Below are 21,003 nucleotides of genomic sequence, written 5' to 3' on the forward strand. Positions count from 1 at the left end.
TTTCTAAAAGAGACGTGTTCGGTGCTGAAGAAATGTGTTACAGAAATTGGCTCGAGGAATTATGTTGCAATGTGCCTTGCCTTAACCCTTGAAAAAGAACACTCGCGCAGTCTGGTCAACAATAATGTGTGGGATGACAGAGACAGTCCCCCTTTTCACATTGTTCATCCAGTGATTGGCCCACCATCCCATCCATCAATGAATATGAACGAGCTATTCCAAGTAGTGTATACAAAAAATACGTCACCTCTACTCGTAGCCAATTGCAGCCCTGTTTTTATTATGACTCCCTGGGATTCCGCGAATTTGTTTCTTGGAGTTGTGAACAGCTTCATGCAGTAAAATAGGACAAGTTGACGCATTTGTGAGGAGAGAAAGAAACCAGTAGAACCTACAACACTATTCCAGGACCGTATTTATCCTTCACAGGCTACAGAGGAGTAAAACAAACAGCAATACTTTTAAAGTTATTTGATCCGTTTCTGTAAAATAGTATTATTTGAGACACACAAAGACGACATGTGGAACTAAAAAACACGTTTCCTGAAATCCCTGTGATGTGAAGATAGCCAACCTGATAAATTACAAGGAGAGTCGTTTTATCAAAGGCGAAAATAGCAGCATCAGTTCGGAGAACTGATTTTTTTCCAGAGTTCTTCGGCAATGTCGGAGGTTGATCTCGCTGCTGAGTGTTTAGTCTCCATCTCTAACCGCCGGCCACCGGAGGACCGCTGTCCCGATGCCAAACCGAAAGAGGACATGTCGAAAGAGAACCAAGAAAACAGGACTTTGTTAATGGTGGCGATGATTTTGCTCGACCTGAACAAATGTAACCAGAACACACGCAGTGAGACATGTGGTGGGGGTAGTAGATGTCTGGGCCAAAGTGATGCCAAAAGCATGGTTAACGGACACCTGTGTGGTCACAGGGTGAGCGGGGACAGTCGGGGCACTGCAAGGGCGCAACAGAACTTGGCAGAAAAGCAGTCACGGAACAAGAAGGCTGTGATTGTGCACGTGTCCTCAGAGAAGAGACATTGTTGCCCGTTCAGCGGCTGTGGGAAGATGTATGGCAAGTCTTCCCACCTTAAAGCCCACCTTAGAGTGCACACTGGTAAGTGTTGTAAAGGTTAGGCTACATACAGAAGTAAACTAGATAGTCTATACTGGTATATAGCCTAGCTACCGTGTCATTCTGTAGGCCCACACTAGTGCAGAGATTATTTTGAGAACATAACTTTGACCAGAATATTGCAAAATTATATGGCTCTCATAGTTTGGTCTAAAGACAATTCGATTTAGGGTATTCTAGAATCTAGATAACCATCGTGCGTACGCTCTGTAGGATGTGTTCGTGTTGTACATAACTCAAATTATACAGGAACTGTCTGCCTGTGTGTTTTGAATGCGGAGGTGTGTCCATGGACAGAGAGGGGTGCGCGCAAAGGGCGCCGCGATTCTTGTTGACACTAGAATCATAGAGGCCTCTAGTGGCCAAAATGCAGGATTAGCATGGGCAGCGCCATTGAGGGCTTCCACCTCTTTAACCAACAGGGTGGGACTTCCAACTTCATTGGCTGATCCCTCTCGATGACCCTGTTGGAGTCATGTCCAACCGGGTCATAAGGAGGGATCAGCCAATCATGAAGAAGGAAATTGACTACTTCAAAGTGGAGATTGCGTCAATGGCGCTGCGCATACTGTCACAGATGCTATAATGGCACAGATACAAAGATGAGTCCTCTATCTCTCTCTATGGTTGACACGTACTGCCGAGCAAGAAATAAGAACATAGTGTGCATAGTAGTACAGAAACCGACTTCCTAGACATGTAGATAGGCCACAGTGGAGGTGTTAAAATACCCATAAAACCTAGTGGTTTTGGGACTTGCAAGGACTTGTAGTCTTGTATGTCTACTTCGATACTAATTTAGTATTTTCGAATATGACAGTAAAAAGAGCCGAATATACTGATAAAACTCAAGAGATTTCCGACTTGCTAATAGGTTGTAGTTCTACACGTGCCGCGTTCAACCAGTTAGCAAGTCGGAAATTGTAAGAGTTCCGACTAGAACGTGAACGCGGCATTATAGACGGGCGGCTGACAACGTCACGAAGATGACGCGCACTCATCGATGTGGCCCGAAGGCGTGCGTTGTTATGATTCTGAACGGTCAGATAGCTAGCAACAATGACAAAAAGCTATCGTGCGGAATCGTAGGTGGCTCGTTTCAGCTCTTTGTATATTGTTATTGATACCATGTCTTGGTTTGAGTTGTTTTGACTGGTTTCATGGTTATGCTAATGTGGCTAACATTTGCTAGCTTTTTATTTGTACATTTGATTTATTTTTATATTAATATATATATATATAGAAATTGTCACATGCGCCGAATACAACAAGTGTAGACCTTACCTTGAAATGCTTACTTACGAGCCCTTAAACAACAATGCAGAGTTTTAAAAAAGTAAGTAAGAAACATTTGCTAAATAAACTAAAGGAAAAATTGTAACACAATAACAATAACGAGGCTATATACAAGGGGTACCGGTACTGAGTCAATGTGCAGGGGTACGGGTTAGTGTTGGTAATATGTACATGTATGTAGGGGTAAAGTGACTATGCATTGATAATACCAACAACTGTAACGATGTATTTGAGAGACAACAAGTCCTCATTGTTCAAATGTATTAATGTTTTCAATAAACATTTGGATAAGCAAACCCTGTCTGTTTTGCCCCATAGTTGCGCACACGTCAGTTTTGTTGCTAATCAACCAACCCGTCTATAGCCTACCATTTCAACCAAGTGGTAAGGACCTGTTACCTATGTTTAATGTGTAGCCTGGATATATTCTTGTAATAAAGCCACTCAAGCCACGTGTTGTCCTTGGTAACCCTGCGACGCCCCTTCCTCTTACGTCACATATTTCACTTCACTCATATTCTGTTGTAGACAGGAGACGTGGTCATGAAGGAATTCAACACTTGGATAAATTAGGCCTATTTGTAGTACAAATGAGCATGTAGAATTCCCTTAAGATCATTTTATAAAAATATTATAATGTTCCTGACATAGCTACCATTTTGAGTGAGTAGACGTGTTGATACCTAGAGAACATATTGTTATATAGCCTTGTTATAAGAATACAATATTATAAAAGCTCTTACGTGCTTAATGGTAAGTGATGTCTCAAAACCCACATTTTCACTCAATTGCACACCTGTAGAATGGAATGTTGGCCAATTTTATTTATTATGAAAAATGTTGACCTTCATTCTGTCATTGAGTCCTCAGAATGACTCCACTTATTCTCTCTTCCTTCTCTTTGTCCTCTTGATGGGTATGGTTCTCCAGGTGAAAGGCCATTCCAGTGTACCTGGCCAGACTGCACTAAGAGGTTTTCGCGTTCAGACGAGTTGACGCGCCACTACCGCACACATACAGGGGAGAAGCGCTTCACCTGCCCGCTATGTGACAAGTGTTTTATGAGGAGTGATCATCTGACCAAACATGCCCGCCGCCATGCAGGCTTTCATCCCAGCATGCTTCAGGGCACCGCAGTCAGAAGAAGCCGCTCCTCCGCCTCCTTCTCCTCCTCCTCCGACTCTGGAGACCAGAGCCCTACTGAGGTGTGAGACACACACAACCAACATATACTACAGGGAGGTGGAAGTAGGCTAGTTACTTTATCTACCCAATAACAAACACTAATTTTTGTCTGTTGCAAAATGTTATGAAAATTATTTGCCACTGTGGGCCCAGTGCCCTATTGAACATGACCCTGTTTGTTTTCTGTTTGGTAATAGCTGGTCTCTAGTGACCCCTAGTGGTGTGAGCAATATTATCACTGGAATGTGAATAGTGGTATAAATCATAGAGCCATTCACCTTTTTTGCATAATATTTCATTTTCTCTTTCTACAAGGAATACTAGCAGCAATGTAATAATATATGTGAAGTATATCATGTTTTTTTATTTAGACATTTGTTTTGTTTTTACACTCCCAGACAATGAGAGGCCTTATGTAGAAAAGTGCTCCATAATGTAATAGTATCAATCACCTTGGTAGTCATGTGTGTGTGTGTGTGCTAGTAGTTGATAAATAATTGCCTAAATGATGGTTATGTTATAACACAAAGCAGTGCAGTGAAATTAGTGTTCAAGTCACAGATGGGGTACTCATCAAACTGAGATTGGTGTCAAATTGCCAAGTGAAACTATCCAAATAGAATGTAAAGTTGTGTGTTGCAGCTTAGATTACTATTACAACATTTGCAGTATTGCAAAATTCTTTGAACTTTGTACATTATTTTGTATTTGTATAGGGGATTGTGTAATACTTTGTGCCTTTCAGATTGAATTCATGCTCAGCATTCTTGGATGTTTTGAAGTTGTTCTAATTTTCTGAATGTCTGAAGCTCCATCTGTCAACCTGTGGATAACTAATTTATGATAGTATTGCTCACTGTAAATACCTGTGTACTTAATTATGTCAGATACTTTTAACATTAAAACAATTATCTTTGTACATCGGTATGATCTATGTGAGGTTGCATCATTTAATAGGGAGCCAAGATGGTATCATCATTTTGTAGGCCGAGGCTGATCAAATCAAAAATGTTTCCCCCATATCGATTTTTTATATAGCTAAATACAGTCCGTTAGCATGCAGGCGTTTTTATTTCAACAATGTATTACATGTTCATTGTTTGACTGCTAATGAACTTAGTACCTGCCGTCACCCTGCGAGTTTTTGCTACATTATCAATGCACCTGGCTACAGAAGTGCATTTAGAACAATGCCCCAGTACGCAGTAGACACCCCAATAAGGTTCAGTTGGCTTTGTGTTTATTGATATCATACACTACACAGGACAGTAACATTGTTAAATACTAGAATGGAAGTGTCTACATGAGAACACAATAGTAAAACAAATAATAATCACCTGTGTCTAAATGTAAAAAATAAATGCATACAATCATTCTGCAAATCTCTTTAAAATACATTAGGTCATGAGACTGGCAATAAACATACACATTTTGTTTTAATATTCTTTCCTTTCAGGCATACTCTAATCACAAATCAACTCTGAGAGGTGTTTGAGTGAAGGACTCGGTGAGGGATTAGTACTCAAAGTTAATGATACTTATGATCCCTAGATCACTTTCCAACCAATCACGAGGAAAATAAACTGCACACCACCCCTGCTGTGTGTCTGCTCTATTGACACTATTTAGAATGATTGTGCCAATCAAGATAGCAGGATGGTATAGGGGAGTGGTTAGTTAGACACATTGTGGGAGAGGCATGGTAGGATGTCACAGTAGGATGTCAACAGGCGGTATCTAAAAAGCTATCTAAAGTCAGCTTATACTTTTACTTAACAAAACCACTTGTTCCCTTTGGCCTCTATGGGGGTGAATTGTGTAAGCTAACTAGAAAAGCATTGTGTTGTAGAAGATACAAAGTGCTGTATCATCCTCTTGAATAAGGGTCATTGCAGATTAGCAATCACCTTGAGGGTACACATATTAACTTAGAACCCAAATAAATTCAAATGTGTAAGAATAAGACACAAAAGTGATAAATGAAGACTGGACAAAATAGCAGTGTGCAGTAGTAAGATGTGGGAACATACAGCCAATTCAGATACATTTCCCAATCCATTTACAGTCGGGGCTCATCATGCATGTCATCCCTTTGCAATACATTCATCCCTAAAAACCAAAACCATAAATACCTCCAACCAGTACAATAAGAAACAGAGCAATGAGTCCATGGACCAGGCCGGTGCTACGCAACCCTGCTTTCAGTACCAAATTACAGTACCAGATATTCAGTACCAGGTATTAATCTTTACAACACACCCCAGTACAAACAATCATACAGATCCTTCAAATAAAAAGTATATAACTAAAAATATTAACTAAATAAAACGCAATAAATATGACCTTGAAGTCAAGTAAGCAGAGCAGCTTTATCACCAGCAGTTAAGATAATATTTCCTATTCTTTAGGGACATGAAAATATTTTTTTTAATCAAATGACCTTGTTTTTATTTTCACTTGTATTACACAATATTGGCCAGGGGGAGGCATCAGAGAGGCCTAGACTAGTGTGTCTCCTCCCAGATCTCAAACACAAACAGAAGTGCATGTCCTACCATAGGAGGAAGTAATAACTGTTAATCGTATTTTAACATTTTTGTGTTTTTGTCTTAATTTTTCTTAATTTTTTATTTTTTATTTTTACATTTAACTTTCCACCCGATAAGTTGATTATATGTTTTCATATAATTATCATATTCTATCATTGCTCTCTGTCACCGCTCTAATTGCAGAGTAAACTCACGGCAGATGTGTGGGCTACTGGATTTGACAGGCGGTAGAGGAGGTGGCTTGGCAGCACATGCATGTGGGGTTGACAGACTTGGGCAGGATCAGGTCCAGGTCTTCATCGTCAGGGATCTCGTCCAGCCGGTAACCATCCTTCAACAGCTGGATATTCAGGTCCTGGTTGATTTGCTGTGAGGGTGGACATATGGACATGTTACTAGGGGATGCAGGGGATGGTCAGTCATGTTACTAGGGGTCGTAGGGCATGGTCAGTCATGTTACTAAGGGGTGTAGGGGATGGTCAGTCATGTTACTAGGGGGTGTAGGGGATGGTCAGTCATGTTACTAAGGGGTGTAGGGGATGGTCAGTCATGTTACTAGGGGGTGTAGGGGATGGTCAGTCATGTTACTAAGGGGTGTAGGGGATGGTCAGTCATGTTACTAGGGGTCGTAGGGGATGGTCAGTCATGTTACTAGGGGTCGTAGGGGATGGTCAGTCATGTTACTAGGGGTCGTAGGGGATGGTCAGTCATGTTACTAGGGGTCGTAGGGGATGGTCAGTCATGTTACTAGGGGGTGTAGGGGATGGTCAGTCATGTTACTAGGGGTCGTAGGGGATGGTCAGTCATGTTACTAGGGGTCGTAGGGGATGGTCAGTCATGTTACTAGGGGTCGTAGGGGAATGTCACTTACATTACTGGGGCTGCAGAAATGCTACCATAGACTTATGAAGGCTATTAAGTAGAGTCTTCAAGGAGTACCCATGTAACTAAAGGCTAGTCATATTGTTACACAGTGAAAGCCCCTAGTAACATGACTGACCATCCCCTACACCCCTTAGTAACATGCCTGACCATCTCCTACACCCCTTAGTAACATGCCTGACCATCTCCTACACCCCTTAGTAACATGCCTGACCATCGCCTACCCCCCTTATTTTTTAATCAACTGACTTTGTTTTTATTTTCACTTGTATTACACAATAATGACCAGGAGGAGGCATCAGAGAGGCCTAGACTAGCGTGTCTCCTCCCAGATGTGTAGTCTCCTCAGATAAGTAGAGTCTTCAAGGAGTACCCATGTAACTGAAGGCTAGCCATATTGTTACACTGTGAAAGCCATAATCACTATGGTTTATCTTAAGTTATTGAAGTCTACTTACTTCAGCGAACATATCAGGCTTTTGGAGACATTCTTGGTACAGTAGCTAAATGGTTCAATGATAAAAACATAAGGCTAAAATACGTAATGTAAGTGGTTTTAAGAATTAGATTTTATCCAACAGTAATCCGCATTTACTGTAATGAGGTTTGTGAAGGGAGAGAACATGAAGATTGTGAGTGTGGTGGGGGATGAGTGGCAATGGCTAGGCATGACTGTAAAGCCCAGTACAGATACAACAGCCGAGACGAGACAAGACGGTTTTTATGCAGTTTTAGAAAGAGGTTTGCTTGATCTAGTTTTAGAACGTATCATGTCGGCTGCTGGAGTTTCCAAGATTCAATATGTCAAATCTTAGCTAAAGAAGAGACGGGTCCATTTAACTGTGTGCAGACGTTCTGTGTTTAGCCAAGCAGTTAGCTGGCTAGCCAACCAGACAGCTAGCTAGCAATTTGGCTGCAGTTAGCTAGTCTAACTTGCTGACATTTCTCTGACAAGTCACGAAAGTCCACCCTGTTTCTGGTGCATGCATTTCATTATACTCATTTGCTACAACACCTTGTTACAACCAGAGGCAGCTTTGTTTCAAAGTATGTCAGTCATTGTAAAGAGGCACCATCACAGTGGAAACGGTCGCAACCACACGTATCGTCTTGTTGATCTGAATGCCCCTTCTTCAGTCAGCTGTTCTACAACACAAAATTCTAAAACTGGTTAGTTTTGTCTCGTCTCGTTTCTCCTTATGTCGGCTGTTGTATCTGTTCCGTGCTTGAGTAGTGTTACCCAGAGTGCATAGGTACCTGGTCCCTCACACATCTCACCTCGGCTGAGGAGTATCCCGATGAGGAGTATCTGGACATGTCGAAGTCATCGTCACTGCAACATAAAGGGAAGTGGATGGTCATTTGCATAGATTAATGTCATCACTGTTGATCTTATATTTACATTCACTTCATACCTGCCCATAACCTAAATACTGTATCCATGTTGGCAGGTCTGAGAGTAAAGGGTGATGGTGGACATGTGACATTATGTGTGTACGATGTTGTCACATACCTGTCTGTATCTAGGGCCACCAGGGGCTTCTCATCAGGGCTCTGGTCTAAGGAGGAGTAGCCCTTATTGGGCACCACCAGCCTGTGGAGAGGAGAGAGGGAGTGAGTGAGTGAGTGAGTGAGTGAGTGAGTGAGTGAGTGAGTGAGTGAGTGAGTGAGTGAGTGAGTGAGTGAGTGAGTGAAAGAGAGAGGGGAGCGATAGAGGTGGGCAGGATAGTGAGTACACAAGAAGGAAGAGGTAGAACAGACCAGGAGGAAGAGAGTGAGTGAGAGTGAAATAAATAGGAGGGGTTAAAGATACCAGTGAAGAGGGACACAGGGAGGAAGAAAAAAAATGAATGAAGGGCCAAAATGGAGAAGGCCCTAGTCAAGACCGAGGTCAGCTCTCACCGTGTTCTGGCCATCACATTGTTCTTCTTGGGCTGCTGGTTCACTGGACTTCCTGCATTGCCATTCTTCAGTGATCCCTTCCTGGCCAGCTCTCGCTGTTTCTCTGCACATCACAGGATGACGTCAGAGGATGGACAAATATAGAGAGCCACAGACACAATCCTGCCATGGCAGCTCTCAGATAACCAGTTTCCTGACACCATTCAACTGGTCATCTGGTTTTTAGTCAGTACTGTGTCAAAGATGACAGGCCAGGGCCATAACCACATCCCCAGACTATGACGCACATACACGCCTGGTGCAAGAACGACTCAATTCTGGCCATAACGAACTTACGGAGTCAACTTTGAGTGAATTTACGGAGTAAATTATTTTGTCATTATTAGATCTTAGCAAATCACATTACTAGTCCTACAAGGCGTGGTTCCAAATAGAAAAACATAAACGCTAGCTAGCTAGCTACCTTCTAACTAAAGGGCAGAGGCTTCACATTTAAAAAAGGCATAATAGTATCCTAATCTGTGGGTGATGTGTCACACTTGTGGGGAAAACTTTCTCCATAAAAAAGACAGAACAGACTCAAATACATTTTCTAAAATCTTCATGTTGCCTCACCCAAGCATACAGTGCATTCGGAAGTATTCAGACCCCTTGACTTTTTCCACATTTTTTTATGTTACAGCCTTATTCTAAAATTGATTAAATTGATTTTTCCCTCATTAATCTACACACAACACTCCATATTAAAAAGCAAAAATAGGTTTTTAGAAATGTTTGCAAATGTATTGAAAATAAAAAAATGGAAATATGACATTTACATAAGTATTCAGACCCTTTACTCAGTACTTTGTTGAAGCACCTTTGGCAGTGATTACAGCCTCGAGTCTTCTTGTGTATGATGCTACAAGCTTGGCACACCTGTATTTAGGGAGTTTTTCCCATTCTTCTCTGCAGATCCTCTCAAGCTCTGTCAGGTTGGATGAGCAGCGTCACTGCACAGCTATTTTCAGGTCTCTCCAGAGATGTTAGATCGGGTTCAAGTCCGGGCTCTGGCTGGGCCAGTCAAGGACATTCAGAGACTTGTCCCGAAGCCACTCCTGCATTGTCTTGGCTGTGTGCTTAGGGTTGTTGTCCTGTTGGAAGGTGAACCTTGGCCCCAGTGTGAGGTCCTGAGCGCTCTGGAGCAGGTTTTCATCAAGGATCTCTCTGTACTCTGCTCCATTCATCTTTCCCTCGATCCTGACTAGTCTCCCAGTCCCTGCTGCTGAAAAACATCCCCACAGCATGATGCTGCCACCACCATGCTTCACCGTAGGGATGGTGCAAGGGTTCCTCCAGACATGACGCTTGGCATTCAGGCCAAAGAGTTCAATCTTGGTTTCATCAGACAAGAGAATCTTGTTTCCCATGGTCTGAGAGTCTTAAGGTGCTTTTTTGCACCTGAGCTCAATTTCGAGTCTCATAGCAAAGGGTCTGAATACTTTTGTAAATAAGGTATTTCTATTTTTGATGTTTCATAAATGTGCAACATTTTCTAAAAACCTGTTTTCACTTTGTCGGTATTGTGTTTAAATTGATGAGGATTAAAAAAAAATCCATGTTAGAATAAGGCTGTAACGTAACAAAATGTGGAAAAAGTCAAGAGGTCTGAATACTTTCCGAATGCACTGTATGTGGGGGGAATATGGGGTACACAAGTGAGGCTAATGACTGCAGCGTGCTAGTTTGAGGTTTTGACATAACAGACCTTCTGGGCTTGGGAAATAAATATCTGGGGTGCGGGACTAGAGCCATCCAACAGTAACAGTGACTCCCTCCCTCATCCCAGATGTTATGGGGACATTTGTTGACAGGGTATCATGAGGAGGGATTGCTCATCAAAGACAGGTTCAATTGAGTCATTCTTTTACCATTTCATTTTCTGGACATCACAATGAGGTGTGTCAATGTGTTTATAGTTATGCCTTTTAAGCCTTGACTCCTCTAAATCTTTGTATTGCTCCCTTCTACAGTACCTTGTATTGCTCCCTTCTACAGTACCTTGTATTGCTCCCCACATCTTTGCATTGCTCCCTTTTACAGTATCTTGTATTCCTCCCCACAACATATTTGTATTGTATTGCTCCCTTCTACAGTACCTTGTATTCCTCACTTCTACATCTTTGTATTGCTCTCCGGTCATGTGACCCCTGTCCAAGGTGCTGAAATAAACAGAGGCAGTAGGTTCTGCTGAGCCCTCTTACACTCACCTATCTTCATCTGCAGAGGAGAAGGCTTGTAGTTAATAGTGACTGGCTCGCCCTCCCTTGTGTCTGAGTCTGCCTCAGAAGAAGCCGTGGACGAAGCCGGGTCCTGGGGGGGGGGGGCGAGAGAGGTTCTAAATTGCATCACAGTAGTGAGAGATTGGTGTCACACGACTGACGTTCTGGGATGTTTATTTGACGTTGTCATTATGTATAGGCTAGTAAATACAATAGGCCTACTGCTACTGTATTAGAAAATATATATGTGAGATTCCTTCTCTGGCTCTCACTCACACACATATGCACATTACACACATCAAAAGTTGTCAGGTAGTCACATCTTAATTGTACACAGTCCATTAATTGACTGCCATGATACACATTACACTCACAACTCACAAAAGCTACGCCACTGCAGATACAGACAAACCCTTTAGCTGAATCATGGTATTCCAGATACGTTCGACCATAGCAGGGGTGGGCAACATACACAGGAGGTTTGAGTAAAAAAGGAAGACCACTCTTGAATGTCTAAAACTAGATAGAAAGTATGTAGAAATTATAATGGACCTATACGTTTTCAAATAACTTCCCTTTTTCAGGGCCGCAAATTGCTTTTGATTAAGAAATTGCTCCGAAAAAAATATGTGTGGCCCTCCACAGATTTTTTAAAATCTTGATGTGGCCCTTGAGCCAAAATGATTGCCCACCCCTGGACTATAGGCTACCACATGGCCCTGAGAAATGAACTCGATACAGCAAACTAACATGGTCTACTGAGACACAGCACTAACTATATGCCTACAGCATCAGATGCTAACAAGCGGGTTTGATTCAGAGTGAAACGCCATATGCTGCCGTGGAGGGTACCGCTCCACGCAGTCTCCGCATGATGAAGTAATCGAAGGGGGGCTAGGCCTTACACGCTACGATAGGCTACCCAATTGCTTTGTAGTGTTCAGAAATATCAAACAATTCATTAATAACATGATCTGTTACATACATGCCTATCCACTACAAAACGATTTTTGCAATGACATTTGTTTGTTCCTAGAGCGGATGGCTCTGGGAGGCTGGGATGGTTGTTTTCGCCAAGCATCACCGATGCTCACTACGCAGCTCGAGCACTTGAAAAACGGATATTGATCAAGGTTGTCTTTAAATTCGCTATTCATCGCCATAAAGCCAGGCACACTCTCTTGACCTTATGGTTGCCTAACAATATTGCGACATTTTCTACATTTATCAGACACCTAAAATAAAATGCAACAAAATAACACCAGGCCAATATCTAAATTCAACAATCCATTATAGGCAAAATTGATAGCGTCAAAAATGTAGTAGTCTAGTCTAACAACATAGGAACAGACTGTATTAGCCTATGCATTAATTTATCATCACAAGTTGTAGCCTAGACAAAAACATCCCACTTACAAGCGGCTGCATCTCCGCCTGAACAGCGCTAGGCACCTGAAATCTATCTACCGGTATCTCTTCCATCATTTTGGCGAGGTGTTGTTAGTTCTACCGTTTATGACAAGGTAATTAATAATACGGCAGCGCGGTGTGTTTTAGTGTGATCAGTTGTGGCTGAGATTTTCGATTTCTCAGATTTCTATCAATCTCTGCGATTCTCCGGTTTTTTGCCTCATCCCAGCAGGCAGTATCTGTGGTGACCAGTCGGTGACTCAACCACCCACTTCCGGGTACGGATCCGTTAATCGGTCTCGCACATAATAGTCTCGCCCGCCTTCCTGCCGCCCGAGAATGAGCGTAAACCCGTTCCACAATGGCCTGACAATCTGGACCAGTGATTCTTTATGGCATAACGCCAATAAAGATACTACTATATATAGGCTAGGCTATATAAATAAATACGTGCACTTGGCTAAATAAAATGAAAAAACACAATACAGGCAACATCATATCAATCACATTTATTTTATAAATATCTTTTTACGTCAGCAGTTGTCACAAAGCAATTAACATATATTTGGCCTAAACCCCAAAGAGAAAGCAATACATAAGCAGGAGCACAGTGGCCAGGATAAACTCCTTAGGAAGAAACCTAAAGATGAACCAGGCTCAGAGGGGTGGCCAGACCTCTTCTGTCATATGACATAGCCTACAAGTAAAAAATATATATCAATACAAAAAATTTAAGAAATGTTTTTTATAAATAGGTTTAGGCCTAATTCTTTGTCGGATCACAACTATTATAGACTGCCTTGTGCATGCTCTCCCCAATTAAAATAACATGTCGTTACCATTACAGCAGAGAGCAGCAATATAATGTACTAACGACAGACTAATCAATATCAAAGAAGCGTATAGTATTTTTGAAAATTATAATTTCAACGGCCAGTTGTCTTGGCCAGTATGAACCAGCAGATGGCGCTCCAAACATAGGCTATGTGATAATAGTCAACTGGGCGCAATGAGACCAAGTAAATGCCCCAGAGGCTGTGGTAGGTTTATGGTCCCTCATATTGACACAGGACGTATTGTGTGTGTGTGTGTGTGTGCGAGTGTGTGTGTGCGCATGCGTGCCAATGAAATCTGGAGCAGAAGTTTTTAAAATCTTCAAATGTATTCCATATCAGTTTTCAATTCAAAATTCGTGGGGAAAGGGGAATGGGAACAACAGCATAAGGAAACATGGCAGTCACTACAGGTGCGTCTCTGTCCACTAGCCAGCCGGTTGCTGAAATTGCGGCCAGGCGCTTCTGTGTTTTTTTCTGCCGTGACACGTGGTAACTGTCCATTGTCAAGAATTGATAGTTACACGTGCGCGGTACACAGGCCAACATTATGTCATGTTGGGACTTCTTCCATATACTGTATAGTTACCATAGAGTGTGCGTCTCATTAGTGTGCGTCACTGCTGTAGGTGCTTTAAATTGCTGAATTAGACTGGTCGCAGATCTGTTTTGGCCATTGTCACTCAGGCCTTGGATACCTATAGGATACCTGTTCCTTTACACGGTACCCTGTCCTGTTTATTCTGTTTAGTCTTAGCCCAAACGTTATCGCTATTTCCAGTTGTGTCTTAGCTCTCTCTAATAACACCTGTGACTGCTTTATGCCTCTCTCCCATGTCAATTATGCCTTGCCTATTGCTGTTTGGGTTAGTTCTTATTATACAATTTCACTGTAGAACCCCTAGTCCCTCTCAAACTGCCTCATATAGTTCCTTTGTTCCACCCCCCATACACACCGAGACCGGCTCAATCGGTGCCTCCAATGACGCTATCTCTTTCATTGTTACCCAACGCTTAGGGTTACCTGAACTGTACTCATATCCTTCCATATCCTTTTCTGTACATAATGCCCTGAATCTTTTCTACAACGCCCGGAGAACTGCCCCCTTTATTCTATGTACCCAACGCACTAGAAGACCAGTTCTTAAAGCCTTTAGTCGTATCCTTATTCTAGTCCTCCTCTGTTCCTCTGGTGATGTAGAGGCTAACCCAGGCCCTGCAGCCCCCAGTATCACTCCTACTCCCCAGGAGCTATCATTTGTTGACTTCTGTAACCGTAAAAGTCTTGGTTTTCTGCACATAAATATCAGAAGCCTCCTTCCTAAGTTTGAGTTATTCACTGCGTTAGCACACTCCGCCAACCCTGATGTTCTAGCAGTGTCTGAATCCTGGCTTAGGAAGGCCACCAAAAATTCTGAAATTTCCATCCCCAACTATAACATTTTCCGTCTAGATAGAACTGCCAAAGGGGGTGGAGTTGCAATCTACTGTAGAGATAGCCTGCAGAGCTCCATCATACTATCCAGGTCTGTGCCCAAACAGTTTGAGCTTCTACTTCTAAAAATCCACCTTTCCAGAAATAAATCTCTCACTGTTGCCGCTTGCTACAGACCCCCCTCAGCCCCCAGCTGTGCCCTGGACACCATATGTGAATTGATTGCCCCCCATCTATCCTCAGAGTTCCATACTGCTTGGTGACCTAAATTGGGATATGCTTAACACCCCGGCCATCCTACAATCTAAACTAGATGCCCTCAATCTCACACAAATTATCAACGAACCTACCAGGTACAACCCTAAATCCGTAAACATGGGTACCCTCATAGATATCATCCTGACTAACTTTCCCTCTAAATACACCTCCGCTGTCTTCAACCAGGATCTCAGCGATCACTGCCTTATTGCCTGCGTCCGTAACGGGTCCGCGGTCAAACGACCACCCCTCATCACTGTCAAACGCTCCCAAAAACACTTCAGCGAGCAGGCCTTCCTAATTGACCTGGCCCAGGTATCCTGGATGGATATAGATCTCATTCCGTCAGTAGAGGATGCCTGGTTGTTCTTTAAAAGTAATTTCCTCTCCATCTTAAATAGACATGCCCCATTCAAAAAATACAGAACTAAGAACAGATATAGCCCCTGGTTCTCCTCAGACTTGACTGCCCTTGACCAGCACAAAAACATCCTGTGGCGTACTGCATTAGCATCAAATAGCCCCCGCGATATGCAACTTTTCAGGGAAGTTAGGAACCAATATACACAAGCAGTTAGGAAAGCAAAGGCTAACTTTTTCAAACAGAAATTTGCATCCTGTAGCACTAACTCCAAAAAGTTTTGGGACACTGTAAAGTCCATGGAAAATAAGAGCACTTCCTCCCAGCTGCCCACTGCACTGAGGCTAGGAAACACTATCACCACCGATAAATCTACAATAATCGAGAATTTCAACAAGCATTTTGCTACGGCTGGCCATGCTTTCCACCTGGCTACCACTACCCCGGCCACCAGCTCTGCAACCTCCGCTGCAACTTGCACATGCCCCCCCCGCTTCTCCTTCACACAAATCCAGACAGCTGATGTTCTAAAAGAGCTGCAAAATCTGGACCCCTACAAATCATCTGGGCTAGACAATCTGGACCCTTTCTTTCTAAAACTAGCCGCCGAAATTGTCGCAACCCCTATTACTAGCCTGTTCAACCTCTCTTTCGTAACGTCTGAGATCCCCAGAGATTGGAAAGCTGCCGCGGTCATCCCCCTCTTCAAAGGGGGTGACACTCTAGATCCAAACTGTTACAGACCCATATCCATCCTGCCCTGCCTTTCAAAAGTTTTTGAAAGCCAAGTCAACAAACAGATCACCGACCATTTCGAATCCCACCGTACCTTCTCCGCTATGCAATCCGGTTTGCGAGCTGGTCATGGGTGCACTTCAGCCACGCTCAAGGTCCTAAACGATATTATAACCGCGATCGATAATAGACAGTACTGTGCAGCCGTTTTCATTGACCTGGCCAAGGCTTTCGACTCTGTCAACCACCACATTCTTATTGGCAGACTAAATAGCCTTGGTTTCTCAAATGACTGCCTCGCCTGGTTCACCAACTACTTCTCAGATAGAGTTCAATGTGTCAAATCGGAGGGCCTGTTGTCTGGACCTATGGCAGTCTCTATGGGGGTGCCACAGGGTTCAATTCTTGGGCCGACTCTTTTCTCTGTGTATATCAATGACGTCGCTCTTGCTGCTGGTAACTCTCAGATCCACCTCTACGCAGACGACACCATTTTGTATACATCTGGCCCTTCATTGGACACTGTGTTAACAAACCTCCAAACGAGCTTCAATTCCATACAACACTCCTTCAGTAGCCTCCAACTGCTCTTAAACACTAGTAAAACTAAATGCATGCTCTTCAACCGAACGCTGCTTGCACCCGCCCACCCGACTAGAATCACTACTCTCGACGGGTCTGACCTAGAGTATGTGGACAACTACAAATATCTAGGTGTCTGGTTAGACTGTAAACTCTCCTTCCAGACTCACATTAAGAATCTCCAATCCAAAGTTAAATCTAGAATCGGTTTCCTATTTCGCAACAAAGCCTCCTTCACTCATGCTGCCAAACATGCCCTCGTAAAACTGACTATCCTACCGATCCTTGATTTCGGCGATGTCATTTACAAAATAGCCTCCAACACTCTACTCAGCAAATTGGATGTAGTCTATCACAGTGCCATCCGTTTTTTCTCCAAAGCCCCATATAATACCCACCACTGTGACCTGTACGCTCTTGTTGGCTGGTCCTCACTACATATTCATCGCCAAACCCACTGGCTCCAGGCCATCTATAAATCACTGCTAGGCAAATCCCCGCCTTATCTTAGCTCATTGGTCACCATAGCAACACCCACCCGTAGTCTGCGCTCCAGCGGGTATATCTCACTGGTCATCCCCAAAGCCAACACCTCCTTTGGCCGCAATTCCTTCCAGTTCTCTGCTGCCAATGACTGGAACAAATTGCAAAAATCTCTGAAGCTGGAGACACTTATCTCCCTCACTAACTTTAAGCATCAGTTGTCAGAGCACCTTACCGATCACTGCACCTGTACACAGCCCATCTGAAATTAGCCCGCCCAACTACCTCATCCCTATATTGTTATTTATTTTGCTCATTTGTACCCCAGTATCTCTATTTGCACATCATCTCTTGCACATCTATCATTCCAGTGTTAATACTAATTGTAATTATTTTGCACTATAGCCTATTTTATTGCCTTACCTCCATAACTTGCTAAATTTGCACACACTGTATATTATATGTATTTCTGTTGTATTTTTGACTTTGTTTTGTTTTACCCCATATGTAACTCTGTGTTGTTGTTTTTATCGCACTGCTTTGCTTTATCTTGGCCAGGTCGCAGTTGTAAATGAGAACTTGTTCTCAACTGGTTTACCTGGTTAAATAAAGGTGAAATAAATAAAATAAAATAGTAAATCTCCAATCTGTTCAGAAATAATTTATATAGGGAAGTCTATGATGTGTTTTAATGTGCATTCATGGCATCTTTGTAGGCCTATGAAAAAACATCTGTGCATGCATTTTCCAGGACCTCTGAGCTCAGCAGATCATTCAGTGTCTCATGTTCATGTGCTCCAGCAACTCCTGATTTACAAATTAATTACTGCTACTGGACGATACACAGTCAAGCCATAGCAATTAGTTAATAATAACACACACACACACACACATAGCATGCACGCACACCATTTTGCATACTTGTTTTCTTTTGTAATCTGTTGGCACAATACTTCCTGCTCTTTCCAGAATTAGACTCAGAATCTACTCTATATCGTTCTCTGACAAAATTATGTTGAATCATAATGATTGCGTTTGTGAATTGGCTTGATAAACCCGATTTCGGAATGGTTATCTATCTCTGGAAATCTCAATGCCATCCATTATGAAGATGTGATGTGATTAGAACCTTAATGCTGCCTGGTGACTCATTCATTATTCACTTCCAATACTCTGTTCCCCATGCCTCATTATCTTTCAATAATACACACACACGCACACGCACACGCACGCACCCACACGCACACGCACGCGCACACACACACTGACCTCTACCTTCAGTGACTTCATCCCAGCTTCTCTAACTGGCTATAGGTTATGCAACCCCTCCAGCGGTGCAGATGGAGAGGCAGATTATTGTGCGGTCCTCTGTTTATTTGTAACCTGCTTTTGCAATATATTCTCATAGTGTTATATAATGCCATGCTGAGTCCAGCTCTTAAATCTCCACCAGCATGGGTCAATTGGAGGACTGAATGAGTAAACACCACCAATGCTACTGGCTAATGCACTCCTTTCCCAATTCAGGAGGGATGCCATGGATCCAAGCTTACTATGTTGATATGAGTGAGTGGTAGAGAATTGGCAGTTCCTTCTAAACCCAAAAGAGAAGGTCTCTCAGATCTTCAGGGGTCAATCTGTGAAGTCAGAACACGTCATTTCAAATTTGTGACAGTAAAGTGCACTTCCTCCATAAGACCTCAGTGTTTCTTTGCGAGAGGGAAATGTCACCCTTTTTTGTGCTTAAAACATGGTGGGACATATCACATTAACTCGAGTCGCTATTTTGGCAGTACAGATGTAGGATCTTAATTTGATCACCCTGATGCAGGATACCTTTATTTTTTAGCAAACTGGCTCAAATTAAGATCATACAATTGTAGAAGCTCAATCCTACATTGGATTTTATTTTACGTTTCCTCCTCTAGCCTAAACAATGAATATGTCCTTCAAACCTTTACCTATATTTTCCAATACCCAACATATTCAACATGTATTATATAGTAATGGTTATATAACAATTACACCTACTGTAGTACTGGTTCCAGTTCTGTATTTCAACACTAGGTGGAGACATTGACCATATTACCCCACACCCTGAGTACCAACCTGTATGGTTTTGTCCCTAATTATCTTAATATTAATTAATTAATATGCCATTTAGCAGACGCTTTTATCCAAAGCGACTTACAGTCATGCGTGCATACATTTTTTTGTGTACGGGTGGTCCCGGGGATCGAACCCACTACCTTGGCGTTACAAGCGCCGTGCTCTACCAGCTGAGCTACAGAGGACCACATCCCCATGCCCTGTATGAACTTGACCATTCCTTTTGTGATTATTCTGAAGAGGGCCACTAAAAGCCGAAATATCAATCTTTTAAACTTGCCTAATAAAACATTTGTTTTAAATATATATATATATTTATGTATTTTGTATTTTAACCCTTTTTTCTCCGCAATTACGATCTTGTCACATTGCTGCAACTCCCCAACGGGCTCGGGAGGCAAAGGTCGAGTCATGCGTCCTCCGAAACATGACCCGCCAAACAGCGCTTCTTAACACCCACCCACTTAACCCGGAAGCCAGCCGCACCAATGTGTCGGAGGAAACACCGTTCACCTGACGACTGAGGTCAGCCTGCAGGTGCCTGGCCCGCCACAAGGAGTCACTAGAGCACGATGAGCAAAGTAAAGCACCCCCAGGCCAAATCCCCTCCTAACCTGGATGGCGCTGCAATGCAGTGCCTTAGACAGCTGCGCCACTCGGGAGGCAAAACTAATACTTTTTAATGGTGAGCAAGCGTGGCACCTTTTCCTGTCCAATGATGTTTACACATTTTTAGGTTGCACCTCTACTCACGTTGGTTGAGCACCCTCTATTTCTTTCCATCTTCAAACCTTTAGAGACACAGTTGGTGAAGTCACCTGAAATAGTTTGACAGAGAGAGACAGAAAGAGAGAGAGGCAGGCTGCAGGCAGCTAAAGAGCAAACTGTAGTAGAGGTGGTTGACGGGACAGCTGTGGAGAGACTCCTCTCTGAAGAACATGCTCATCTAGTGAAACCACAGGAGGCTGCTGAGGGGAGGACGGATGATAACAATGGCTGGAATGGAGTGAATGGAATGGTATCAAACCACCATGTGTTTGAAACCATGAGTTTGATACCATTCCATGTATTCTGTTTCAGCCATTACTATGAGCCCGTTATCCCCAATTAAGGTGCCACCAGCCTCAGGTGAGTGAAACACTGCCAAGCAGCAGAACAACAAGCCACCAAAGGCCTCTGACATTCTGTCCGAGGTACTCTGTGGACTGTTCCGTTCACACACAGAAGTAAGGGCTCAAAGCTATGGAGTGTAGAGGAGTTAGAGACACTAATCAGACTCCACCAAGCTGGCAAGCTAACGGTCAACGGGTCAGGAATGTCAAAAGAACAGGTTGGGATCAAAGAGAAGACAGTTGTGTAGAGAGATAGAGGATAGCGATGGAACCGAGGAGGCACTGGATGAGATGTGCACTGCACGGGAGGAACTCCACTGCACTCTCCAGAAGTGTTCTAGTAATATAGATTAGGAGATTTGGTAGGGTATCTCAAAACAGGTTAGCTGTCATAAAGCCTTAAAGCTGTGGAAGCTGTTAACCTGTATATCTGTGTGTATAGGCTACAAGGCATATTAACTCATTGCTATGGCTTGAC

At 42.9% G+C, this 21,003-nt stretch overlaps 2 protein-coding genes across 2 annotated transcripts; one reads left to right on the forward strand and one right to left on the reverse strand.

Annotated features, from left to right (window-relative positions):
• Positions 1 to 215: 215 nt before the first annotated feature.
• LOC311141920 (Krueppel-like factor 9) lies at positions 216 to 4,532 on the forward strand. The gene is made up of 2 exons (XM_084177429.1): positions 216 to 1,114; positions 3,359 to 4,532. The coding sequence occupies exons 1-2, from the start codon at positions 664 to 666 to the stop codon at positions 3,637 to 3,639; spliced, it is 732 nt and encodes a 243-aa protein (XP_084033555.1). The 5' UTR covers positions 216 to 663; the 3' UTR covers positions 3,640 to 4,532.
• Positions 4,533 to 4,833: 301 nt separating this feature from the next.
• LOC311141921 (protein FAM219A-like) lies at positions 4,834 to 12,867 on the reverse strand. The gene is made up of 6 exons (XM_084177430.1): positions 12,624 to 12,867; positions 11,196 to 11,298; positions 8,947 to 9,049; positions 8,558 to 8,638; positions 8,323 to 8,377; positions 4,834 to 6,529 (listed from the first exon to the last, which is right to left on the reverse strand). Exons 1-6 carry the CDS (start codon positions 12,690 to 12,692, stop codon positions 6,371 to 6,373), a joined length of 570 nt encoding a protein of 189 aa, XP_084033556.1. The 5' UTR covers positions 12,693 to 12,867; the 3' UTR covers positions 4,834 to 6,370.
• Positions 12,868 to 21,003: the final 8,136 nt, after the last annotated feature.

This window comes from Coregonus lavaretus (assembly GCF_964263955.1).
Source record: "Coregonus lavaretus genome assembly, chromosome: 14".
Lineage (NCBI taxonomy): Eukaryota > Metazoa > Chordata > Actinopteri > Salmoniformes > Salmonidae > Coregonus > Coregonus lavaretus.